General features: G+C 38.1%; 1 protein-coding gene across 4 annotated transcripts in view; it reads left to right on the forward strand.

Annotated features, from left to right (window-relative positions):
- The window catches only part of CTBP1 (C-terminal binding protein 1), a 228,916-nt gene that overhangs the window by 34,866 nt on the left and 166,271 nt on the right, over positions 1 to 27,779 (forward strand). For 3 of the 4 annotated variants that reach the window (XM_084286841.1, XM_084286842.1, XM_084286840.1), the window contains exon 2: positions 16,350 to 16,510. In XM_084286841.1, coding sequence (XP_084142967.1) covers positions 16,453 to 16,510 — 58 coding nt within the window. In that variant the 5' untranslated portion in view covers positions 16,350 to 16,452. Of the gene's footprint in view, positions 1 to 16,349; positions 16,511 to 27,779 lie in introns of those variants that run through there. The other variant, XM_084286848.1, reaches the window with a different exon arrangement.

Below are 27,779 nucleotides of genomic sequence, written 5' to 3' on the forward strand. Positions count from 1 at the left end.
TGAGTAGCAGGAATAAATGTTGAAACACTTGTGTGAATGAATACATCAATCAACAAGTTATTATGTCAAAGCTGGAATGCATCTAAATTTAAATAACCAGTAAATTCTCTTACAATTGCTTACTGTATAAACCCACTAAACAGTTTTTAATGAAGCTATGTGAGGATTTATACCCCATATGCTCATATACATAAGCAGGTTACTTTAGAAGAAAAAGTTGACAGCTGAGGAGTAATAAATGTATTTAGCGTGCTCTTGGACCATGGCAAACATAGGGTAAGATAAGGTAGTTGAGAATCTCTTTATTATTACTAAATATTTATGTAAAAATTCTGTCATTCAGGTCATGCTTTGACAGTTTAAATTTTATTAAGTGAAGTTTGATTGAAATGACCGTTTTCCTTCATAGTGCCTGGTGTCAACCCCAAGCAGGAGGTGTGCACAAATAGGATGTGATCTGAGCAAAGTCAGTTTGCAAGAGTGGAATAGGAATGTTTTATAACTCCATTAAATGTTAACCTTTTTTTTTCCCACTTCGATGTATCCATTAGCTTTATTGCATACATTTTACAGTTTTATTGGCAAATATGATACCAAAAAGTAATATACTTCTTCAACATGATGGAATTTGGCGGGTGGGCATTGTTTTTTTACTTGTGAGAGAAAATTATTAGTTCCATCCTTCTATTATCTTCAGATAGTAACTTCAGTTTCTGTAATGCTCTGGTACAAAGAGTATTATTACTTGAAATTTATAAAAGTGTAGAACAGGTTACAAAAATAGTTTAAAGTTTTCTTTCATTATGATCCCCTTTGTTTTGCATAGCAGGATTTGTTTTTGATGTCAATCATTTGAAAGGGATTATTTTTTTGAAAATATACTTCTGATGATGTAAAACTTTAAGTTTGCAGCATTTTCCTTAACTTTCACAGATGGTATAAGAGTTACAGCTAAGTGAACATCAATAGCAGTAACAATAAAATGTTGCATATGGAAGGAAATACTGCTGCAAAATTCTTTTTCTTTAACTCATCCAGTAAGTTAGTCAACCGAAGGCTTACGGTTAATTTTTTATGAAATGCTAAAATATCAATAGTTGCTCTTGAGAGGCTGAAAAGGTGCATTTATTTGAACATTATCTATTTCTTTTTGATGGCATGACGATCTAGAAGGAAGTTTCTTTATAATCGAGATACCAACAATAGTTCTTATAATTGGTTTTAGGCATGGCTTTTAGTGTATAATAGGGGTCAGATATTGATCTAAGTAAAATAAAACTTTCTATGGGGATCATTAAATCATTTATTCTGTGCTGGCATCAGTGGAGGTTATTACTTAACTTGTCATTGTTATAGCCAAAATTTCCTTTGAAATCATTTACTGCTCTATGGGGTTTTTAACTGTGCTAATTAATATGATTATTGGTTACTTCTTAGTAATTAAATCTCTAGGACGACTTTTGGGATCTCGTGCCTTTGTCCATTAATCTGTCATTTACTGTAATAATATCCAAGATGTCAGTATCAATTCAACCTTTATAGACTCACCGCTATTAATTTATGCCATGGTTACTCCAGTCCTTAGGATACGCGGTCAAAGGTATCCTAACTCCTGCGACCAAAAACTGCACGCCAGATCTCTGGACATCTGTTTGATTTCAGGGTTATAGGACCTTTAATTGATTCTTAATTTTCCGTTATTTGCTTCTACATTCTCAAATTTGAGTGTTTTAATCAGTGACAGATAAAACTGGAAGTAAATGAGTGACTAGCTTGCAGAATATAATGGCTTTGCTTCTCTTTGAACCCGTTGTTTCAGCTGTGTACTTCTCCAGCTTAAAGCACTGGGGCAAAAAGAGCCTGTTTAGGGGTGGCAGCCTAACATCGGACTGAAAGTGAAGACGTGGCAATCTTCTTCGTTACCAAGTCTGAGCAACATAACTTGTAGAACTGCACAGATAGTGTATGTTGGATAACTACCTCTACATAGATAGAGATTGGGATGAATCACAGAATCATTAGGGTTGGAAAAGACCTCCAAGATCATCTGGTCCAACCATCACCCTACTACCAGTGTCACCCACTAAAAGAAATTGAATGTGTCAATTTGGTAATGAGATGTGTCAATATGGTTTTATTCTAAAAAGACACATTTTAAAATGTTGACTGCTGTGCTTACCAATAAAGATATTTTATGTAAAGTGCCTAATTTGTAAATGAAGTAGAATACTTCTATGGGCTCAGTGTAAAAGGTTGAGGTTGTCATGTTTCCCTTACAGAAATCAGATATCCCTGATATTTAAAAGCAAAGCTGTGCTCTGTAGTATTTTAGTGATGTTTCCTCAGTACTGTGAAACCTGTTGCTCCATAGCAATGCTTGAAAGCTTGTACCCATTTAAACTTTACATCTATTAATAAATAAAGGGAATTGTATCTTACAGCTGAAGACTCTAAGATTCGGTATCTTTAAGGACTTGATCATATAGGTGTCAACCAACATGAGTACTTGCAGGTACATTTTTTTTATTAAAAAAAAAAAAGCTGGATTAGTCTAAGAACCCCCAATCTGTGCTGGGGGAAAGGCAGATGATGGATGTCTCTTCTGCAAAGCCAGAGGAGCCGTTGTTGTGCCACCCCACCTTTCACTTGCTTTCCAAATCCAGAGTTTCTCTGGAAGAAAAACCTAGATCTGAGCTTCTTAAACTCTACAAGGCAGCTGCATTCCTTGCATGCTGCCAGTCTTTACAAAAGATGTGACCCAGATCTTGCAAAAACATGTGGGAGCAGAGATTTTTTCAACCTGGAATTTTATTAGTAATCTGGAATGGAAATTCCTGCACAAACGGGCAACCAGCTTTATACAATTTTTGGCCATACATTTTCTATTTTTATTTTTCCTGATGGTAGTATATTTTCCTAGGGGAAATAATAGTTCAAGGTCTTTTATTAACAAGTGAAGAACTGACCAAATGCCAGCAACAACTGAATCACTTATATTCTAGGCCATCTGTTGTAGAATAGTCAGATCATTTGAAATTGAACATTTTCTACTCCCTTTATATAGACGATTCTCATCTAGATCTTAACACAGAAAAGCTAAGAATCTCAATCCAGATATATAACATTGTGAGAGAAAAAGTGCACGTTGTACTTTTGGTCTATTTTAAGACTTAATTTTTCAGAGCACAGTTCTTCATTTGTTTTTGAACTGTAATACAATTGCAGATACATTTATCTTGGAGTGCTGAGCTCCTGATTTTATTTATTCAAGTGAAAGACATTCACACTTTTGTATCTAATTATGTATAGCGTGATCTCTTCCTCAATTATATCAAAACTATTCAGGAAAAGGTTGCTGCAGGGTCCCTATCTTTCGTGGGCAGTCTTTGAACTATTCCTGGAGAAATAACACCAGCAGGCAAAGCAAGGTTAACATCTGCCTATTGTTAATGGGAAACGGTGTGCTAGTTCCCATGCATGTGGATATAGAGATTTCTTAACTATTTAGTTCAAAATAGTTTTATCTAGTTTAGAATTCCTTTATGAATAATAAATTAAAAGATAGAATTGATGGTGTTTATAACCAGACCATAAAACATCTTCTACATTGCTGATTCTTCATGTAGGAGAATCATACAGTCATGTTTTAGACCTTTGCTTCTTGGTTTATTTGTTTTAAGAGGGCCTTAAAAACAAAATACTTATTTTATTGACTCCTTATTTTGTTGTTGCACTCAATGAGAAATGGTAAGTGATCGAAACACCGTGGCAGAGGCACGCGAGCAGTTATACTGGAAAATGGATTTGAAATGAGCAATGTCCACGATGAGAAATGATGAAATTACATTTTTTTCTATGAAATTATATGCTATTTTAGAAAATTGCATGGAAGTAACGGTAAAACAGCGTTCAACAATTGTGCAAACTGAGTCTGGTAGGAAATATTAGAACAAACAGCACAGTATTTCTTCTGGGGAGGCAACGCTGGACGTGCATCATCTTTCAGCAGCTCAGCTAACTGGAAAGCAGAGCTGTAGCTGAACACATTTGTGAACCTTTTGCCTGTTGCTTATTGTTAAGAACGGTGCCGACCTCTTAATTGCAGCAAATAAGATGATGAGAAAGCTAGTGAGGCAAATCTGCCCAATGTTTCCGTATCGAAGACTTCTTAAAAATGTACTGGGCCTCTCCGATAGGAGATGAAGTGAATTCAGGTGGTGGTAGTGCTACTCTTAATAGTGTAGGACTTACTGATGCTTTCTTCATGTCTTCTAGCTTTTAGCAGGTAAATAAAGTATTTCACTGAACAGCTTTGAAGACTCAGCCTCTGTTCTGGTGTTTTTGTTTTATTTGAAGTTCTTTTTTGACTCGGGAGATCTCTTAAAGGACTTTCTCATGTTGCTGCAGTTCTGACTGTACTCAGGTGTGGTTTAGTGATGTTGCTGTAACCTCCCTTCAGCTGTAGATGCCTCTTGCAGTGCTCTTCATGTCTGGTCCGGTGGCTGAGAACCAGAGTTTCGCTGGGTTCTTGCCATTTGTGATACACATGAAGAAATATTGATGTATTGACTTTCCTTAGAGAGGACTGAGTTGATAGCACAGGTCTGTTGGGTGTAGGATCTTTGCCTGAACGCTGCTGCCACTAAAAGCCACGGAGGAGCAAGGAGTAAGCAACAGCCTGTGATGAGTTCAGGTGTCATCCTGGAGTGGAAGCCGTAGCAGGGCGAAGAAAGGACAGCAATATTGGGAAACCCAGCTCCAAACTCTAGGAAATCATTAATTTAATGACCAAAGAGAAGCTGGGGTTGCTGTTTGCTGGCAGAACATGTCAGAAGCGTTGCAGGGCATGGTACCATGTGGTACCAGCAGTGCAGCCTTTCATGCTCTGGACTGGAGATGAATGTTGCAGCTCTTTATTTTTTTCATGCAGCTTCTTATCTTCTCCCTTCTGTAATGTAAATAGTTTTCTACCTGCTATTTACTGTCAAGAAAAAGTTACAAGAACAAGTTGGCTGAATAAATATAGATACCTGGGAAGGTTATAGAGAGAAGGGTATGGTTGAAGGAAAAAGGTGATTTCAAACTTGTTTGGTCATTGACTTTTCTCTCTGTTGTATGCTGTTATGTAATAATTTTCATCAAAATTAGTTTTTCATACAGAGCAGTTCCTCATGTCTAGTTTCTGAGGATACAGTGTCAGTCCTCAATAGCTCATGGAGCCTTGTGATAAGTACTGCACAGTCACCTATCTCAGGCATTTTATATGCCATGAAGTCAATGGTGTGTGGACTCTTCCCAAAAACTCACAGTAACAGGGTTTCTGCTTTAATTTTCACTGTCATTTGTATAGTTAATCAGATTCCTAATCACCTGTTAGTGCTTCTGGAGCCCAAGTACAGTCTTGTCTTGCCAGAGTTAAATGCCTTTGGGATGTTGAATAGGAAAGGATGAAGTGTATATCCTAAGACAGACTTAACAGTTACGAATGCTCTCTCCTGGTTTTCCTTTTTATGCTGAATTTGACTATTGGAGGCATCTTATTAAATGCTGTACAATACTGTAATAGAAATCTGTCTTGTTGAAAGAGTTTACTGCATCACGTCAAACACTGACTTAAAACGCAGCCAGCCATCGTGCCTAAAAAGCATCCCTTTGAGATTTCTTTTTGTGGCTGATATATACACATGCTTTGGAAGTATTTTGAAGTCAACAAAAAAAAAAAAAGAATAGGTTTGTTTCTGACTGGGCCTCTTATATAGGATCACAATGCTGATTTCAACCAAGCGATTGCAAACTAAAGAGTTCTCAAATCCACAAAATAAGCAAGAAATCGCTTTTTTCATTGACTTTTTCTTACTGTCTACAGTTTGCATTCATTTCATTAACCTCTTGATTAAAGAGACATTATTTTTTTCCTTTTCAAAAGCATTTTGAGTATTTGTCAAGCTGCTTGTCATGTTAATCTTCACTACAAAAGAAGGCGGGTAGAAATAAGCAGTATTTGACTAAAGGACTAGGTTAGAAACAAGGAAAACAAGTGTGGAAGAGCAATGTTTTGCACAACGATCCTTGCAGATCTGACTGTCAGAACACTGCTTCTGAGAGGTATTTTGGGAGCAGTTGGCCTTCTTGTTTTTCACATCCAGGGTTTAATGCAGGATTAAGGAACACGCTTCTTGAGAAATGCAAACTGTTTTGTCTGTGTCTAGCTTTCAGTCTCTTTACGTCTTTGCTAAACTCTCTTGTTCCTATGTTAGTGAATGTTAGATTCTGGATTTTGGCCTTGCCTTCAAGATGTAAAATGTTCTGAACTCAAGATAGCCTAAGTCTTCTGGATAAAACTCCCCTCTTCAATAACAGGAACATTCTAATTAATCAAGAAGAATTATCCTCCAAGTTAATAAGGGTTGGATTTTTTTTTTCTTAGCATGGTGTGGAACTGAAATGAACCTCTGTTAAACACCACTATGGTCTTACCACTTTCCAGACCAGCTGCCAAGTGCACTTTTTGTTTAATTTTTCTTCTGTAACAAGATACAAACTGTATATAATCTCAAAGCAACTAAATGTTTCAGGATAGGAGAGACAATATATAGTGAAAGTTTATAGTTACATCAGATATATTACAGAAATACACTGAGATACTATGGTGGGTGTAGTTGCACTGAAACCTTTATAGAATCAAGCACAGTAGTTTGTTCATTTGGAGTAATTTAGTAAGCTAGGGTTTTGGTTTGCATTGTGTAGGAATCTTGGATCCCGACGTGAGCGTGAAGAAGCCTTCTGAGATTAATGCCTTTCTAACAAATATAGTGTATGAAAAGTTAATCTCCTGTTTGTCCCCTTCTGCTGACTTCAGAATTGCTTTACAGTAAAGGTAAAGCAGCTTTGCATTGAGGTCAGTCTTGAAGCCAAGCAAGCTGCTGCTCTGTGGCATTTGAGATCTCTTGAATATGACTTTTGAATGTAGAGATAAATAGCACAATTCCTAAGTTTTTAAGCCCTTTTTCTTTAGAGGGACTGTATCTCGCAAGTGTGTGTGAACAGAGGAGGGAATTTAAAAAGTATGCCTCCTTTATTTCTCTTGGAAGGAAATTTTAAAGACTTCTTAGTGAAGCAGGCTGTAGTGACTGGTTTGCCTCTATGCCTTCCTGATGTGGAACAAAAGAACAGGTGAGCTTAAATGTAGACCACAGACTAAACATAATTAATCAGTTTGCAAAATGAGCAGTGTATGCTAGTGTTGATTACAACGTATTAGCATCACATACCATTGGCTGTCAGTCTCAGGTGCATGAGGCTATCTACTTGTACTTTTAATTTTTTGTTCCCCCCCCCCTTAATTGCATTAAAGGATACTGGGTCACAGCCACTGGCATTAATCTTCTACATAAGCAATTCCTGTAATTGCGATGGGAGATTGCTTACGGAATTTCACAAGGTGTGAAAATGCTCTGTATGACTGTGATTGAGATGGGAGCGTAGTTGGCTGGAAATTTTTTTAATGAAATGTCATATCAGGAGATGTAGATTGACACCAAAACGTGCGCAAAAGAATTAGCAATTAAACGATTTCCGGAGTCAGGTATGAAAGTTGTGATGGCGGGGAGCCAGGCGGTGGGGCCTGGATAACCAGGGCTCCATGGTGAGGGAGCTGCGGTGGGAAGTAGTCTGGTAATGATGCTTGTGTAGAGCTCACTTGGTTTTGTTTCTGTTTCCTCAGGTAGAGGTACTAATAGTTTCTTTCTCATAGCTGTGATTAATAGCGAGAGTTTCACCACTTGCAAACTGATTCGGATCTATAAAATATGGATGCGCTTTACAGGAGCGTAGGTAAAGGTATGGAGTTTGACAAAGATTGAGTATTACTCTTTTTACTTCAAGTAAATAAACTTAAAAACTTAATATTTTAAGTAAAATGGAAGTTGTCAGGTGTTTGGTCTTTTGCCTTATGAGCATGCTTTTATTCCTTAGTAATGAGAGAAAATATTTTTCCAATATCAAGTGTTAACCTTGAATTTTGTATTCTTAATTTACCTATAACTGCTCATTAAAGAAATAATATTTTGGACACCACAGACTTCTAAAAGATGTATGTACCAGGTGTGTAATTCTACTGATACCAGAAGTATTGAAGAACTGTAGAAAAGCTATTACTGAATGTTATTTGTGATAAAATAATACTGTATTGAGCAAGTTATTGTCAAGCCCTGGGAGATGCAGAGTAAATGCATGTGATATTTGCCATTTTGCTATTTTTAGGGGCTAGCAAATGTCTTCTCTCGTTAAACTGGGAGAAGGCAATGGTCCAGTGTTTGGATTGTTATTAAATGAAACAAACATAAATTATGTACAAGATGGATTTATACTCACCAGTCTGAAAATTGCATGGAGGATGTCAGGTGTTTCTAATATAGTGTAACAGAACTGAGCATTTTGAAACTACAGAATGCTAAAATCTCGTATATAAAAAAAAAAGTTTGTATTACAAGGTTTGAAAGCAGTGTAAAAAACCTGCTGTGGTGATACTGATGGGATGTTATTGCCTCAGGCCAGTAATATGTGCAAACTAAGAATGTGGTCTGTGCTGTGTAAGAATTGTATTTAGCGAATAGGAATACAATTATTTTACTGAAACAGTGATTAGGTATGAAAAGCAATTTTGAGGAACTGAGGTGTAATAGCAGTATTTAAATACTACACGAGCACTTTACTGTTAGAGTGGAAAGAGAAGGAAGCTACCTCAAAATGTTTCCCCATACTTAACGTGCTTTTTTACATAGGCATGCACACACCTGGATGTTTACACAAATGCACCATGCCAGTCTTTTTGGAGGGGAGAGGAAAAACAAATGAGGTCCCACAGTTCTTTTTCTAAATGTACACAGCCTTAGCTAACTTTCTAACCTGAATGTCTTTTGGCATGATTTCCTACCCACTTGCATACAGCAGCTCCTTTCTTTTCAGCACTCAATTCCTTTTCCACTGAGCAAACATGTTATTTAAATCAGCATTTTAATCGTTAAAACGTGTTATTTTAATTTGTTAGGCACTGGTCTTTGGATACCCGTGGGCTGCTCCAGATAGATGCGTGATCCAGTTTCACGTGTGGAACACGCGCAGAGTCCATGTGCCTGAAGTTGTGCTGTGGGTTTGTGTCTGTCTGGGAGGAAAAAACAAAGGAGCGATAAATCAATAAAAGGTTAAAAGTAATCTTTTCTCCCTGCTGGTTCAAATCCTTTCTAGCAATGGAGATTCATGAAATGCGCCAGTAATTGTTTCCTTTCCCAGAGAATTCATTAACTGAGACATTAGCCTCTTTATTGTCATAAGCCAGGACTAATTCTTTGTGTCCTGTTATTCTTTCTCAGGTGCATTAAAATATGAAATATCTTTAATAATTTTGAATTTCTTATTCAAATCACAGAAATTGTGTATTTTATTTTCTGTGGAGGCAGTTCGCTTTCCCTGCTGCCGTCTCGCACAATTGCTGTGATTTTATTTAGCTCTTTCACGCAGCTCCTGTCCAGCACTTTCATCAAACTCTACAAAAGGGAGGGACTCTCAGCAATTCAGCCTGCTCAGAAAAATTGAGTAGAGATTGATCTTCTTTCAGTGTCATTTTCTTTCATTTCAGACGTGGAAAAAATAGAGAAGCGGTTACTTCGGCGCTGCTCTAACAACCCACTAATTCGACATTTTTTTAAATGGTTTTCATCTGGGAATTTTAAAGTACTTGGTAAAACAATTTGTGTCAGTGTGTGCCGGGATGTGTGTGTGATGCTGCTTCGCAAGCAGAGCCAGCAGTGGGTGAAATGAGGAATGCACGTGTTAGGAGTTCTGTTAGGAATCCAACACAATTGAATCAGATTCATAATTTGAGGAAATCCATCCCAGTCTCATCATTTCCCTTAAATCTGTGTATGAGTTAGACTGGAACTTTTAAGAATGCCTTTCTTTCCGAAGCTTGTGCTGTGTATCTGAAATGAAGGTTTTACTGGCCCCAGCTGATGTGAACCATAGCTGTGATACTGCTCAAGTTCCAAGGAGTGATGGTTTTCCAAAACTAGTGACATCTTTTAAATTTTGCTTGAATTGTAGGTGTCTCAGGTAGGCATCCTTTAGTAATTTTTAATGGCAGTTTGAGCGTCTGGATGAGGTTCTGTTCGTGACCTGGAAATCTGGGTTAGCAGAGATGTTTCCCATCTGTCTGCAGCCATACACATCTGCAGTAATATGTTTTCAGTAGCGAGTAATTTTTGGCTTGCAGACAGACCTATAATTGAGAGAGGATGTTACTGAGGGAAAAAAAAAAAGCTTTGGAGAAAAAAAAAAACTTATGGTGAAGATAAATATCTCATAAAAAGCTTTTAATGACAGTATTACTATCAATCTGTAATGCTGTTTTCACCATATTCTTTTTTCAAAAAGGGCTTTTTATCATCTTGTGCCATAACTTTGGCTTAACGTTATCAAATATTACACTGCATTTTGGAATGCATTTTATTTGGTGCTCAAGTGATTTGACTAAAAACACAGAATAGTGGAAAAAAAAGTTATCCACTATTTTTTAAAACTGTGAATAACAGACCACATAAAGGTAAAGTTTGTTTTTTAAAGGGATGCTGACAAGCTGTGTTCTTGGCCTTATTTTGAACATTTTTATCAACAGGAAAAAAGCCTTCACTGATGAACAAATAAAAGAAAGGAAAGAGGTGGAAGTGCTGCAGACCAATCAAGAGTGCTTTGATAAGTTGTACTCCATGAAATGTTGTTTTCCAATTTGAGGTCATAAATACTGAATGAGAGAGTCAGCCATGCCCGTAGGGTGGAGAACTCCATCCTAAGCAATAGCAGCTTTGTTTGCATTCATGACGAATAAATTGCTGAACCAAATCTCCCGAAGTTCTTCCTCCTTAGGTGAGTCCCAGGGTGTACCTGAGTGTTAGAAGCATGGCCTACTAGGAGAGTATCAAGGAGCTTGTTCTCATCTTCAGGCAGACGAAGGGATGCCATGGTGGTCCCTCCGAGGCACCGGCGTGGAGAACACAAGAGTTCACCATTCAGCAAGAGCAACCGGTCACAATGGTCACTTACTGTTGGAATAGTTTGCCATGTACTGTGGTGCGTCTACACTACAGGCAATTTTTTAGTCATCGTAATTTTCTTTATTGGAGAGAGTGGTGTTTTGATAATTTCAGCAGTATCTTTTAGCCAGAATAGCACCAACTTAATTCAGCTTCATTTTGTCCTTTTTTTCTGTGTGTGGGAGCTGCGGACCTCACTTCTTGCATATGGATCAATCCATTTTATTAGTACATTTCTGCATTTCCTAAGACTCCAAGGTGTGCCCACGGGTTGGAAGGGACTGCAGGTTTATCTATCTGTCCTGTTTGCCATCTCCAGCAGTGACCACAAGTGGATGCTAGAGGAAAGCATTGCTTTTTTGCACGTTCTGCTTTTGCTCTTCATGAAGCATCTCCCTTCACAGCAACCGCTGGATGCTGAGCTGAGCAGACGGCACAGTTTGAGAACAAAGCAAGGATGCACTGATATTTTTCTTTTGTAATTTATTTGCTTATGGATTTCTGACCTGGGTTTGCATTTTAGCCACCATTACTTACGGCCACTGATGGCTTTTCCATAAATATGTCTAATTCCTTTTAAGAACCACTTAAAGTGTTGGCATCCGTGATACCTGGTGACACTGGATTTTACAACTTGTGTATTCCATGAGAAGTTTTTTTTTTATATGATGGCTTACTATTTCATTGTGTGCTCCCTAGACATAGAATTGAGACATAACCATGTATAAAATACGCACTGTCATATTCCACGGAGTCATGACTCGTTCATGCTTTTCTTCAGTTAGTGGTTTTCCTTTTCTCCTTTTAAACAAGCCATCCCATGCTTTTGACCATACTTACTGCCTGTACTGGCACTTTTTTCCTAGTTCTCCATCTTTTTTATTGAGATAGCCATATCTTAGATTTAAGTAATGGCATTATAATGTTTGAGGTTTTCAGCCTTTTCTGAATAGTGTCTAACACTTTGGTCTCTTCTTCAGTGACCTCTTCACTCTTGTGACTAATTTATTGATCTTGAAGCACCCTGCACAGCTTCTCTTAGACTGCACTGACATCTAATGGTAAGGCAAAGTGGCTTAGCCACACTTAATGGCAAGATAAATTATCTGACAGGCAAACATATTCATTTTTGTATGACGAGATGGAATAACTTCCATTTCTGCACAGAAAGTCTGATTTAATACTTTTCTGGCAATGAATCTTCTGGTCATTGGACCATACTGATTTTTTAAATGTAATTCAAATATTTTGCAAGGATGGTTTTCAGTACAATGTTCGTTTTACTTTATGCTGTTTATAAACATACCAGCATCTCATTTGCTAAACAGGAGATGTTGTTTTTGTACTAGAGTAATGTTTGGAAATACAGATGGACTTCCATTTCCCATTAATAGCTTCCTTGCATTCAAAGTTGTCTTCAGCATATGTCCCATCCTGTCTTTTTCCCCAAAGAGAGGAAAACCTGAAATTGCTGAGGGCCATCAATAAATAATTTAAGCAAAAAAATGCTGTAGATGGAGTAATAGTTATTTGTGGGTGGTACATTGAGTTAGGTTTGCAGCAAGACTGCTTTATGCTCTGAGAAGAGTGAAGTCCCTAAAATGGACTTGTGGTTGAAATTTTTACAGGTTTGGTGCTTTAGGATGATTGAAATACTACATCAAAAGGACCAATGTTTTCATTATATTCACTTTTTAGTTTTAGGGCTGTGCAAAAAAAAAAAAAAAAGACCATAGGTGTCATGGAATATAGAGGAGAAGTCATCAAAATGTGGTGGCATTTGAATGTTCAATATAAACCTACCAGTTTTCTTGGAATAACCTTATTTCGTACCTTTTGAAAGTTAATAGTAGGAAGTTGATAGTAGAAAGAATATTTCAGTAACTTAATGTACTTTCAGACCACAGACTGTACATGAGAACAGTTAAGTTGAATGAAGGTTGAGAGTCCCAAGGGTAACACAAAGCTTCATGATTTTATTCTGTCTCTTAATGATCTATCAGTCTGTTCTGGGAATTTAATTTCTGTCACGGTTTTTGTATGCTTTGTCATTGTATTTGGGTTAGTCTGCAGATCCATTCAGGAAGCTGGCAGTGAGGAAAAGGTGGGCCTTCTGCCTGGCCTAGCTGTACAGGTGAAAGTCCGTGCTCAAAAGAGTTTGTATTCTGAATCTTGTGAGCGGGTTCCTTGGAGTTTGTGTGATACGGGTCCCAGTTTTTGGTAGGCTTTCACCAACTGTTCAAATTTAAGTAAACAGATCACATTGCTGCTAAATTTCTCCTACGAGATTGAATCAAAGGAAATTGTTCTCCATTGCAACCTCTGGTGTTTGATGAGAGCTCTTCTCTAGCCATTTGGAGCTCACCTCAAGCCACAAGTAATCACGTATTTAGCAAAATGGTTTATTTAAAACAATAATTTCTTAGTTTTCTTACTTTTCATCATCTTTGTGTAGACGAGAGTGTGTGGGCTTTGACTGGGCCTGCCTTCAGATCTCCTCACTTGCAGCTGATGTTTGGTCTTTCCTCGGTTACCAAACCATTACCTGGTTTGAAAGTTGAAGTCCAAGTTGCTTTAATTACTTTACATCCGTGATTTAGGATTTGCTCACTCTGCTATAAAAATGCTGGAGATTTTTTCCTTTTATTGTGATGTTGCGGAGTAAAGCTCATCCTTTCTCACGAAAGAGCTCAGTGCTCCAGGCTGCAATAGCCAGAGATGTTTTCTCTTAAAAATATTCTCAAACCCTGGAATCAGCTGTTTAACTGAAAGAAAATACTCTAATGCTCTGTTTGAGGGAATATTTTTATTCTCAAGTTGTGCTGCGTGCACAGGTTTCTGTATCTTGATGGTATCTCAGATGGCTTTGTAGCTAATGCTTGACGTGGTAGGCAGTATAGATCCCTAATTCATTTAGATTCTCAATTTATCTTAAAATATTGAACTATGGAAGTCTGCTCTTAAATACTGCTTGGTATTTTTGTGTTCTTATTTTTAATTCATTAGGCAGCCTGCTTGTGTTTTTAGCGAATTTCTCAAATACAATTATTCATGTTGTGGCTTACTAATTGCAGTAACTAATGCTCCCGTAATTATAAGGCTTTTGTTTTGCTGGGAAATGCTTCCCATATCATCATCTTCTCTTTGTGTTAGAACATAAAGTATAATGAAATTGTATGAGGGTTAAATTTAGAACTATGTTAATATGTTAATTTAATTTTTGCTCAAAACTGTTTTTTGGGATGTATGACATCTTGCTATGGATTAAAAAAATAAACAAAGTTTAAAACAAAACTACTTGATTTATGTGTTACGCTTTGAAGCTACTGTAGATGGTTTGAAAACATCTGGTGACACTTCCAGCAGCAGGTCAATAGTTACAGATGGTCTGTTTTTTACAGCTGTCATCCAGCTTTGTACGTAGAATGAGTACAGTGGAAAAATCTTTTGTTGAATGAATAAACAAAACAGCACAAGGAGGACAGCAGGCATGTATGTTTCTACAAGACAGGAAATTAAATAAGCTATAAAAATTTAAATCAAGATTAGCATTGAAAATGTTCAGTTTGTTTCTTATCCTCTTTTTTTTTTTTTTTTTTTTTTTGGAAGGAAGTAGGTTGTAAAACAGGTGAAAAGAAATTAAACACTAGTTTGGGATTGACAGAAATTTGGGGTATTGTTGGCTTAAGAGAAAGGCAGGTAGCTATGGCTAGCTTTAAACATTTTTTAATGCAGTTGGTGTAATGCCTGTGTAATCTTATACCAGAGCCACATTCAATATTGAAGAATGTTGTGTTTTGCAAGAATAATCAATGTTGGGAAATGGAATAGAAGAAGTTCAAAATAGCAATCTTCTTTGTGCTTGTTTTTTTAAAGAGAAAAACTGGGCTTCAGCATTCTTTATCAATTTATTCTTCTGTCATGGTGGTGTTATGTTCAGCGGGAATCAGACGTTATGCAAAGCAGCAGAAGAATCTTGAATTTGAGGATAAAAGAAAAAGGTGGAGGGAAAGTGAATAGGGGGATGAGGTTGAATAACGTGGTAAAAACGTAATGAATATTGCACACCGCCTCTGTTTTTAAATGAAAATAAACACAGAGGAGCTTTGTTAAAAACCCAAATGCACCAAGCAGGGTACTGCTGGAAAAGATACCTATTTTAATGCAAATGTGCGGTTCTTGATATTCAAAATGTTTTTCTTTATCACTTCACTTGGAGTGCACGAGTCTTCATAATATGTTGATGAAGTGTGCATATGTTTGTTTTTAGAAAAATATAGCATCTAGAAAGAAACGAGCAGATTTCTAGGTTCAATCACTTGTAAGGCCATTTAATGTTCTCCATTGATGATGAAAGCTCTTGGGCAGGAATAAAAGGAAATGGGGAAGTTGATTATTCAGCTCGTTTTAATGCTCACTGTGCCTGTAACACAGCGTTCTCTGGGCTGGGTTCGCAGAGTCTATTGAAGTACTTAAAGGGGGGACAAAAGCGCCGCTCCAATTATGCTTTTTAGAGGAGCCATATACTTAGTTTTACCCCGTTCACTTGCTCACGTGTGTTTTATAACCTTCCATTTCAACTAGATTTGTGTCAAGGGATGTTTCTTCTCTCCCCCCACCTCCCTTTCCTGCTTCTCAGCTGAAAACGCAGGCTGCTTGCTGCAATACCCTTACGCTGCCTTGCCCAGCTACACCACATCTGAAAAGTGCTTAGCTGTATTTGCTGCCAAAGAGCTTGCCTAGTCATGCATAAAGCTGTTTTAAATGCCATTTGCTTGATATAGATGTTGGCAGTCCGTGTTGTCACCGCGATGCGTTTCATTTACTTGCGCCTCAAATTGTTTCCCTGAACTTCCCAGCCCCAAACGGCGACGTGCTCCCTCCAAAGCTGACCAGTTAGGCCTGAGAGGGGCATTTCCTCAACTTCTGCGATACGATGTGAAAGTATGTGGTGTCTCGAAGCTTGTTGCTCAGGTGGTCACCTTTTGGTCATTTTGGGGGGATCTTTGGCTACCAAGGTACACACAGGTAACTGATGGGGGGACAACGGCAGAAACCCCAGTTGTCTGTGGGCATTGCTTATCCTCACTTGGTAGAGCACTGGTGTGCACGTCCATCTGCATGCATGTCATGAAATACCACGTTACCCAATGTGATGAAGAATTTTGCATGTTTTTTCTTATTTTTTTTATCTACACACTACTATTTCTGGAAAAGGGTGAAAAAAACGATGTCGTTAAGAGTCTGTCTTTGTATTCACAGGTGAAACGAAGCTTATAAAAGGCGGTAAACATTTCTGACTTGTGGCTGGCTGGAGAAGTCCACCATCAAACTGTGCGGAGACGTTCTTTGAGCTTCCACTCTTATGTCTCTAATGGACAAACACAAAGTGAAGCGACAACGTCTGGATCGCATATTTGAAGGTTAGATATTTCAGTTCCTGATTTTCACCGCATTATCATAGATTAAAGACATTGCTGGAGATTGGAACTCAGGTCGTTTGCTGGATTTCTAATTGAGTTGCAGTTCCTGTTGGGATTATATTGACTGTGTGCAAATGCCGGTTTTGGATGAAAACAGGTCTAGACGAATAAAAACAACTAGTGCATGAACTCTGTAAAATTGTACAGTTACGTTTGCTTTCAACTTAGCATTTTTACGGCATTCTGCCAAAATGTTGTGAAAGGTTGTGGTTTTGTATAAAATAACTCTAAAAGGATAGGAAGACCACACAGTCCTCTCTAGGGTCTTTCTCTACAGATGTGTTTTATATAGATTAAGAGCCTGTATCTGATCTGAGGAAGGAAATAGGAAATCAAAAAGAAAAAAATATCCCAGGAGACTCCTGGACTTTAATGAATATTAAAAAAAAAAAATTAGCCCAAATTCTCACGAAAGGAGTGGGATTGCTTGGGTCAGTTATTTTAGCTTGAGTCACAAATGTTTGAGTTGTATATTCCTGGTATTCTTTGTTTTCTTTTAGATTTGGTGTGAAAACAGGTTGAGGGATAAGTTGTGTTATTTTGAAGAATATACGCAAATGTGGCTAAATGAATTTTTATATTAAATGTGAGTTTCTCCTTAAAAGGGGATTGTTAATTTTTTTTATTAGACCTATTTTGCTATAACTGGAGGAAGCGTGCAGACTTGTGGACGTGTGGTCTTCGCATCATGTCTAATACTGAAGCAGTAACCTCTATTTGAAGCACTTGCTTCTCTAGGCGTTAGTCGTGAGACATTTCTCTAGCAGCTGTGTTGGTGTAAGCAGTCCCTGGCAGCTCCATTCTGTCCTCATTTTTCTTCCCTTTCTTTGTGCCAATAGGAGTATAACCATATAATGAGCTGGATTAGGAAGATGACTCATACTAAAAATAAACTTTTTTGTTGGCGTATTTTCTATTTAGGTAATTTCCTCGGTCCAGGTCACTGTTCAGCTGGCACAACAGCTGCATTGAAGGGCACAGTTAGAGGAATGAGGGGCACAGGAACATTTCCCCTGACATAGCCAAAGAAGGACAATTCATGAAGGTATCAGAGGGTACAATTTCACACTTGGGTTACATTAGTCTGCCTGTAAACCTCTACAAAGAGTGGGCAAGCACATCCCTGCCTGCTTAATTCAAGCTGTTCTCATGTCACACCTCGACTAGTTGGCCAAGTGGTCAGTTGAATCTGCTCACTGAAGACCAATCAATTCAAAAAGAGATTGGGAGCTGGCTGCTGAGGATGGGGAATTGGGAAGGATGGCCTCCTTTTCCACCAACTCTGCATTTAGGATCAACTGGAAATGACCCAGGGGTGTACTGGTGCAGTGCATGATGCTGTTTGTTCTTCTCTATTCCTAGCCTCTGTATCTAACCCCACAATAGAATATTGTTTTATTTTGCGTGTTTTAATTGAGTTGGCAAATTATGAGGAGTGAAAAACAAGGGAGGAGGGAGAAACCTGTCCCTTTAGGTGTCATTGGATCAACCCACTTTGGGGTATTTCAGCCTCCTTTTTACTGTATTCATCAATTGGACAACTTAGGAGAAAATAGTCTGTGATGATATGGCAAGGAATGTTATCAGGGACAGAGGTGACAGACCATTAGGCCCTGTGACTGTTTAAAATAGCAGTGGCTTCCCTCAGGCTGCGTGTTCACATTTAGTGCCACTGTTTAATCAGAGCCTTTTGTCTGGTTTGTTTTTCCCAGCCTTGCACAATTCACTGCATCTTACCAGTGAAATCTGTTTGTGCAGCCATGCAGTGTAGGGAATTGATTCAGTTGAAAAATAAAGCAGGAAAAAAGTTTTTTTAGCCACTTTGACTTCTTAATCCCATTTACCATGTGCTAGACAAATCGACGTGTTGGAAAAATAGTGGGAAGAGCACGCAGAAGATGAACAAGAGGAGAAGGAGGGTGAAAAAATGGATATGGAAAAATGCATAAAGTTTTATGGTTACAGGAATGCAATTTGGCTTGTAAAATGTCAGAGCTGTATTCTGCTCTTGAGTGTCTGCGCTCAAATTCCAAATGCTCTTAGAGGTTTGTAAACATACCTCTGGCTGAGGTTTTTAAATCACTATCCCTGCTGCTGCGTAAGGTGGGATAAAAAAACTAGGAGCTTTCTGTGGTTTTTAAAGGGCTTTTCTCTCCATGTGGTACTGTTGAGGTTTAAAAATCAAATACACGAGTTGTGTTATATAAGGTACGTCTCTGAGAGAACTACCTACATATTTTATACTGTAGGAATATGCATAACGTTTTTCAAAGCTCAGGAAACTTAATGAGCTGTATAGCTATTAAAGGTGCCTTATCTTCTCTGACAGCTTTTCTGTTCATCAGATCCGGTACAGCTTTCTTCTCTCAACCTTTTCCCTCAGAAAACAATTATTTTAAGACATTATTTTATTGCAAGTTCCACTAAAAACAGGTAGCAGTGATTTGCTAATTATTGATGTATAAATGTTTTTCAAGTATTGTTTAGCATAGCCTGTGATGAGCAGACATTCACATGTTATATCTATAAAGAGATGCAAGTGTCGTCGTGGTTGTGACGTGCACCCTTTTGTTAGTCTGTCTCCCTGTTTAAAGGGAATGATAGTGAGCTGAAATTTGGGTTCCAAGAATTGAATGTCGTGGGTCCGATTCACAAAACTGAATGTTCACATTATGCACATGCGCACAGGGCTGTGCACCTCTTTTTCCATGGAGTTAATGGGTTGCCATAAATGCTCTTGTAAGTTAGGTGACTGTGCATGCAGAGTGTTCTGCAAGTTGGACTGCTTGCCTGTGCCTTCAGGCAATTTGCACACTTGCTTATAGTAACTAATCATGCAAATTAAGCAACAAATTGAACAGGCATCACTGGGTTTACTATTATGTTGAGTTAACGACAGTGCCGTAGTACTGCTACTAAATTTCAGTTAATACTCAATGGACAAAAAACCTGATTCTATTACTTTGGGAGCAATTAGTTCTCTTTTAATGTAGTTGAGAAAGTAATTTTGTCTCAGAGGTACCTATGATTCCCTTCAGTGGCTTCTTAAATATGAAATTGAATATTTGCTTTTAATCCTGAAGCTGTTTTCAATTATATTTCTGTTCACATTTCAATGGTCTGCCATGTTATGTTCTTGCATGTATCATCTCAAAAGAGCAGTATTAAAATGTGCTTTATCATCCTAATTTACATAGTTCTATAAACTGGCATTTCCTTAATGATGGCAGTTGAAGATTGTCCCTTGAAAAAGCCAGACAGTAAATTTTGGGTTTTAGCTTCCACCGGTAGCTGTGAAGTCTACTTTGGCACAATGACATGATTCTAGGCAGTCTGATGCTAATATTAAACTTGCTCATGATTTATAAAATAACGTTTAGACTTCTTCCCTTGAAGAAAAATAGTACCAAGACATGTGAAAGATGTTAGTTATTAGTTACTGATTATATATAGTTATTAGTTACTGATTATATTGTTCTTTGTCCCCCTCTCCGGTGAAGCTCGTGATTGCAAAGCATAATTATAGTAGTATACATTTGGCAGAACAGTTGGAAGTGTCACAGTGCAAAAATAAAATGTGTTCATTTTCTGGGTAATTTGAAAAATTCTAAATGTTTTTGGCATTTTGAAAAGTCGTTATCTCTAATTAAGGTATTATTGTGCTTCGTATTGCAACAAATCTTGTAAACAATGCTGTGTATTTGCTTATATTTGAAAAATCTTTAATTAAATATGTGTATGTCTTACTGACCGTTGCTTGGAAGTTACCTTGGGGATGTCTGACCTGGCAAGCGGTGTCGAGTTTGCTGGAGCTAATAGATGCAGCAGGAAGGCGATAGAAGGTGGCTGCAGTGTGAGGAAAATCGTGCTTCGTCTCAATTGTCTGTGAACAGGCTTGGTGAACACAGTACAGTGAGTTTTCTCTAAATGCATTCCACTGTATAAATAGATTATGGGCATTGTTCGGCCAGCCACTGCTTGTTGTGGGCTCCTGAGCTTTAGGAAGCAAAGATGTCAGTGCGACTGGGAGGTGGAAGGGGGTGTGTGTGTATATATATGTGTTTATATATACATATGTACTCCTATTTCTTCTTGCTTGATTACACAGATGTTAGTGATTAGACAACTACAATACAATACTGGAAATGTAACACAGTGATTTTTTTCCTGTTTGACACCTTGAAACAAAAAGAATTCTTTGCACAACACCTTGTATGTGATGTTTCTAGAAAAGACTTGTAGGCTGTAAAAGTTCAACAAGGCTCCCTGTATGCCCCCACACAGGTGTGATATGTTTTTATAGTTTTGCTTTTGAGGAAAAAAAAAAAAAAAGCATCTTTGCATACCTGAATGCTTCTCAACAATGCTAACAACTCTTCTGCCTTTTTATGAGTTATTGGTGTACATCTTAAGTTTGTTCCTTATGCACAGGGTGCCTCGTCCTTTCTAAAAGTGCCCAGAAGAAAGCTCAAAACACGTTTTAGTAATTTTAACAGCATTGCTTTGTTACCTAAGAGAAGGTGAAGAGTTGAACAGGATCATAAATTGGAAAAGAAAGTGAATAAAGGGATGTGTTTCTGAAATTTCAGATAAAATCTCTGATCTTTTGCTGTTGTGAAGGGCAGCCTTTCTTGGGGAAGGTATGATTATTGGCATGTAACCAAGTTAAGCTCTTTAAAGCCCGGTAAATGTGTATGATAAAGGAATAGTTTCTTTTCAAGGATATAGTCTTTTCTTATAGAACTTCCCTTTCTTTCCCAATAAGAAAACACACGTGTTTTGAAAGCTTCGTTTTCTGGCCGTGATGCTGTGTATAGCATGAGATCTAATAAGATGAATCTTTATTTCATAGTTGATGTGGTGTATTGGAGGCTCCAGCAGGAATGCAAAGAAAAAAGCAGGTATGAATTGAACGGGGTTTTCTTCTTTCCAAGTTTATGAAGAGATCTTGAAGTGCAGAGTGAAAGTTTAATAAACAAACAAACAAAAAAAGTGTTCTGCCTCCAGATTTTTCTTGTGCCTGCAGCAGAGAGCCTGGCTTCTTACCACGCGAAAATACCAGATTGACAAATACCAAGTGTTATTTCCTGACCAGGGCTGGAGCCTGGCTGGCTTGCGTAAACTGTGATTTTACCCATTGCAGTTGTGAAATTAGGCAGTTAAGACGAGCTTTCTGCATATTAACGAGAGAGATGGCCTACTTCGGCAGCGCTTGGGCTTTCCCTGTACTTGAAGGAATTTTTACCGAAGCTGGCATGTACTGCTGATCTTGATCTGTAAATAAAAGGAGAGAGGAATAAATACTCCAAGGCGGTGAGTACTCTTAAGCTCCTTGTGTAAAGTGGGTACTGCAGATGTTAATTCTTTGGGAAACTAGCGATAAATCTTAACTGACATCTGAATTTAAGGATGTGTTCGTAGTTGTCTTGCTGCAGATATCAGAGAAAGGAAATAATAAAATTTGCAGACAATTGTAAATCACATAGTGCTTCATAAGTATTTCTTTACGCATACTGATCTTAGTGCTAGGCATACTAAATATAACAAGTGTTTCTTAAAAAGAGAAGAATGGGATGCTTTGTTGCATGTTGCGTGTGTTCTCCCCCCCGACTTTAGAAGAAGGTTTATAGAAGGATTAGGGCAGCAGAGGGAGCTAAAAGATTCCTAATATTTTATTGTTTTCCAAAGTGAAAGTTGTTCTGTCATAAAGTACCAATTAACCTTCACCAAAAAATGTGGTTTTCAGACTTTAAGTGCCTTTAGCAAACAAAGAAGGACTTTGAATTGGAGAAAATTCCTTTTCTCCCTAGCAATCCAGTAGAAATTAAATTAGGAATCAGGTAGTAAAAGCTGGCATAATCTTTCTGCAGGAACAGCCATCAAACCTTTCGACTGTAACTAATGAAAGTGTTTAAGCAAGCAGAGTTTTCTATGAATAACTCAAGCGGAATATTCTATGAAACCCAAGTTATTCAGATTTAAGTGTCTTAAAGGAAAAATGCATACGTTCTTATGCTGCATGCAAGGGTGTTTGTTAACAATTCAACACTATTTAACACTATTTTTCTGTGTTTTGATTGTATGAACTTGGAAAATAGTTTTAGGAGCTTGAAATACAGAGAAGTAAAATATTTATTATATAAGAGTTGTCTTCAAAGAACAGGAGGGGATTCTGCAGGCTGAGAGAAGTTGACCTTGTAAGAACAAATGGGAAATGATGCTACCATGAGTAGTCATGTAACGAGCTTGTTTGCCACTTCCCACATGCTAAGGCAAATTTTCTGTGTATTTGGGGTATCTTTACCCCCATCCTTTCTCTCGTGACAGCTATATGGTTTAACTGCTTATGGACAGGTTCACTTTTTTATTATTTTATTTTTTTTTATCCTTGATACTCAGTATTTGCTTTGGAAGGTGTTCTTGGCATTCTTTTGGATTGCTGCTGTAACCTGCTGTAGTGACTCGAGTCTTCATTCTGTGCCACCGAAAACAGCTTAGGAATCTGCATGCACTTAAGCTACTGCGATGTTACAGAGGTGTTACTGGTAACAATGGGAGCTGTATGAAAAGAAAATTAGCTTAAAAGCCCATTCTGCCCTAAATGATGCTGAACAGTAGCTGCTAATGAAAAGCATTATTTTAACAGGAAAACCAGGAGGAGGGGGAAACTTCAGAGGAAAGAATCTCAATGAGCTTTTGAAAATTTTGCTGAAACATTCAGGTCACTGGTTTAATGCTGAATGTTTTACAGCAAATCTGTGCTTTTGTGGTGCCCAGCATTACATATTTTACCAGTATAATTTTATTTTCATTGAGAAACATAATACTGCTTGCTTGTGGCAGCAGTTTTATTTAGTTATGATGTATACAGAGCACTGCTGTTTACTGGTATGGTGAAGTCAAAATATTGTTATTTAAACGTATAAGTAGCAAAGCCAATTTTGTTTAAATATGGTAAATGGAATACAGCTTGAAACATATGGCTATGTTTACAGGACTATAATCATTGTATTTTTAATATCCTATGTGTTTGAATTAGAATATATTATTTAACCACACCTAGTTGCCTAATTCCTGAGTAATCTTCAGATAATTTAAAAAGCTTTTTGGGCTCGAGATTTACCTTGCATGCACTGCAGATGAGCGCCTGGCACAACTTTGAGGAGCTTTAGAGGTGTAAGTGCTTGGTGGTAATGTATACTTGGTTCTGCCTGGGGTCAGGGAAGATGCTTTAGAAGCCTTAAATTTTATACATTGCTTTACACTCTGCTCTGGAAAGCTGAATGAGACAACTGTACAAAGATTAAGTGTCTAGGTAAACATGTTGAAAAATTTAAATAGTCATCTAATTAAAGCAGACATGTTCAGCCTGCATAGAGGCAGTTCCCATCCTTAGGGAAATGCAGTCTGAGATGCAAAAAAGGATTTTATTTTGTTTTGGCCCTCGGTGCAGTCAGGGTGGGAGTGTGATTGTGCAACTGGGAATGAGAACATAAAAAGTGGGGATGGTCTCCTCATGGTGGAGGCATCTGATGCTGCTTCCTTGGGCCATGAAGTCGGTACCGACGTCGAAAGGTGCCTTAAACAGGAGGAATTGTGCAGGGAGGCTTTGCCAGGGGAGTGGGATCTAAGGGATATCTTCTCCGTAGAAAAGTCATGGTGATATGATGGGCAGGTCATTTGGAGCCCAGAGACCTCTGTTTTATCTTGCAGCTCTACCAAAATCAGATAACTTAGCAAAGAAAAGATGCCTCTATGCTTCTGTGTCTTTTCTCTTTTTTCCTTATCCTACAGAGAACAGTCTGCCGGACGCTTTCATAGTTGCTGGGATATAAATAACGGCAGGCTGTAATGCTCTTGGAATCCATTTGAAGTCCGAGACTTTGCCAACTGAACATGCCCTGCCTTGGGAGCAGCTACGCGGGCACCCATGGGTACCTCTGTAGATCCAGAGCTGTGCAGTGGTTTGTTATGCTGCTCGGACACGTTGAATTAGGAGTTCCTTCCTCTGTCCCTGCCTGTGAGAATTAAACTTAAATTGCATGTGACCTTGAGAAGAAATGGTGTTTTTTTTTTTTTTTTTTTTTTTACCCCATCCAGAAGTTGCTCAAAATTGCTCATGTTTCCTTTTTCCCTAATGCTTGTTTTTTCAAACTAGCATCCTGTGCAGTGAATTTTCTAACTTCTCATTCTACCAATTAACTGGAGACACACTTAAATAACCAATAAAAATTATAGACAATGGAGGAAGGACAGCAAGAGGTGATGAGAAGAGACTTCTTGTTCTTTTGATCCTGCCTGTACTTTTCAGAAAGTTTCCTTGTGTACCAGATGGCACTCAAATACAAACATGCTAAGACTTCTGTTAATAGATAATTGAGAATAATAAGTGTTAATTAAGTATATGATAAATGTTCCTTTTTGTCAAGGTGTGCACATTTAAAGGAATAGTTTTAAGTGCTAGGAAAACTTTTTCCCAGGTAATTTTATCCGTACTTATTTCTTGCCATTCCTTTTTTTTTTTTTTTTTTTTTTTTTTAAGACCGAATCAGTTTTCTGGGTATCAAACACCACTTGGGCAGGTGTTGTTCAGTTTTTACAACATCTGCCAGTCATTTGCTGTTGCTGGTTTACCTAACCCGCAGATGGCCGTGTTTGTGCAGTGCTCCACGAACTCCTGTGCTCGTTCCCCCACTGCTTCTCCGCGCTTGCACGGAGGCATCACTGATTTACCGAACTCAAATAATTTAGTAACAGTGATTTCTGCTGGCAATAAACAAAAGCAGCTGCGCTCTAGCTTATCCTTATCTGCATGAATGCATAGCTTGTGAAAGGCTTTTCTGCCGAGACAAAAGTTCCGAATTTCAAACTGGAATTTAGGGCACGTAAGTCGGAACGACCAGACTCCCATGTTTAGAAACAATATAATAATGCAGAGAATGAATTAGTTGCCATAGTAACTGCTTTGTTTTAATAATTTGGTGGGGCAATGAATAGAAGGAGCTTAGAAAGAAGTAGTAGGAATTTTAATTACATGTTGTGCAATGCGAGCGGCTTTGTTCGTTAATATTGAAATTTGATTTTATAACAGATTGAGGAATGGGTGTATAACTCTCACTGCGGAAGGCCAGTAAGGATGATTTACAGGTTTCTTTATTTTTATTTTATTTTTTCCCCTGGGAAAAATACGATGCCCTTCTACATTTGATTATGGCAATGCAGACTATTGATTTCTTACCAATAAAACATGCTCGATATGTTGGGCTGGGAGCGTGACTTCCACCTGTGGGCAGTGATTTGCAGCCTAGGAACTTGCTTCTGCCCCCACCAGCAGAAGGAGGCAGGCACCCAAAGTTGGGAGGTACGGGAAGGTAGGTGTCTTGGGACTTCAAAACCAATCCAAAATCATAAGCACCTGGAAGTCTCTTTGTACTTTACCTTAATTTCTCTCTCCTCTTGCAGGTTTGAGCAGTTTAGCATGCACTGAGCGCCTAAGATGAGGCAGGATCCTCTGACAGAGTTAGCTCTGTCAGAGGAGACAGATGTAAATCAGGTAGGCTTTGCAATCACACACAGCCAGTTTTGTGGAGAAAGAGCAGACACGATGGTGCTTAACTCCAGAAAGTCGAGAAAGGCCATGTCCCAGCATCTCTCAAATCAAGCAACGATTGCCTGCGCCTCAGGTGCCGGCGTGCCGGTGAGTCAGCGCGTGTCTGGGGACAGGCTGGTGTCACAGAAGGGATTACTGCTGATCTGCCACAGCCTTTCACAAAGTGGGGCCTCTAATTTGAGTCTTAATTCTCATCTGGATGCCTTTTTCTTTTTTAATACCTTAATGAAACTCTCAGGAGCTTAATTCTCCTCCAGACTACTGGCGGCTTTCAGGTGAAATTGGCTATTGAGTTAAGGACTTAATTAAGGAGGGCCTGGCAGGTAGATGGACAAACAGTTTCATAAGCCTGGTTTTGTTTGAAAATCTGTCTAAAAGGAGGTCAGATACTAAATACATAGGCTAGAAAGTGCCACCTGGCCAAGGAAGCACCTTCCATCTCTGGACTCAAGACTTCATTCTGGAAAGTGGCGCTGCATTTAACAGTGGCTTGCTTTTCAGGTAGGAGCCCAGAAATAGGGAAATTGAGTTCTAGATCATCAATATGAAGATGATTATTTTTGTTTTAGGGAAGTTTATTGCCCTTTCTTTTTTGGGCTAGTGATTTACTGCTATTCGTGTTCCAGGTACTGTAAGATTGATCCATTGTGCCACAAAAAGAAGGGAAAACTGAGCTCAGTTATGAAGGCTCTAACTCATGAAGGGAAATTCAAGCTTCTCTTCCACGTTTCCTGTTTTTTTTTTTTTTTCTGTGCTAAATTTTGTAGCCATAGTCTTAAAACTGTAGCTTCTATCTTTTCTACAAGATGAGGCTATCATCACTGGGCTATTCTTGTCCCATACTCCTTTCCTCCAGTCTTATAGGGCACAATAAAATATTTGTAAAACCAGCACATCATACCTCCAGACCCACACATTTTCTTCATATTTCCCTTATCTATTAGTTGAACCGTAATAAAATTAAATGACAGCATTTTTGAAATAGACACCGGATTGTTTTGAAGTTCTCATGGGCCATAATCATAAACTGGAATTCTGAAATGCATTTTAGTAAAATCCTTAAGTTCAGAAAATCTTTTCCTATTTAATTTTCTAGTGTTAGTTTGAAACTTCTCAAAATGTTGTAAGATGGGATGAACTTTACCCCTTGTCCAAGATGTTAATGCATGAAGGTAAAAGGGAATTCATTCAGAGCTGAAAACGTCAAACGAAGAATTTTTTCTTTTTTAATCTGTTACTATAAATCAGTGGTTGTTTCATAGGTTTCTTGTGAGTACACTGAACAAATGCATGGTTGCATCCTGGAATAGTATCAGTTGGTGAAAGAAACTTTAGAGCAACTCCTTAAAGGCCTTGGTATACCAAGGCCATAACCACAGAGCATCTGGTGATAATGAAAGATAAGACTGTGGTCCTATGGTCAATTGACCTTTTTTTTTTTTTTTTAACTGCCTCTCTTTTTGTTTTTCTTTTTTTTTTTTCCCCTGCAATTCTGAGTCTCCTTTTTATCATTTTTTTTTCCTCTTCTCTAATGAGGAAATCACTTCTGTGTTACTCCTTGCTTTTTTACTTTTTCTAGCGGTGTTCTTCGGGATGTAT

The sequence above is a fragment of the Netta rufina genome (assembly GCF_964035555.1).
Source record: "Netta rufina genome assembly, chromosome: 4".
NCBI classification, from domain to species: domain Eukaryota; kingdom Metazoa; phylum Chordata; class Aves; order Anseriformes; family Anatidae; genus Netta; species Netta rufina.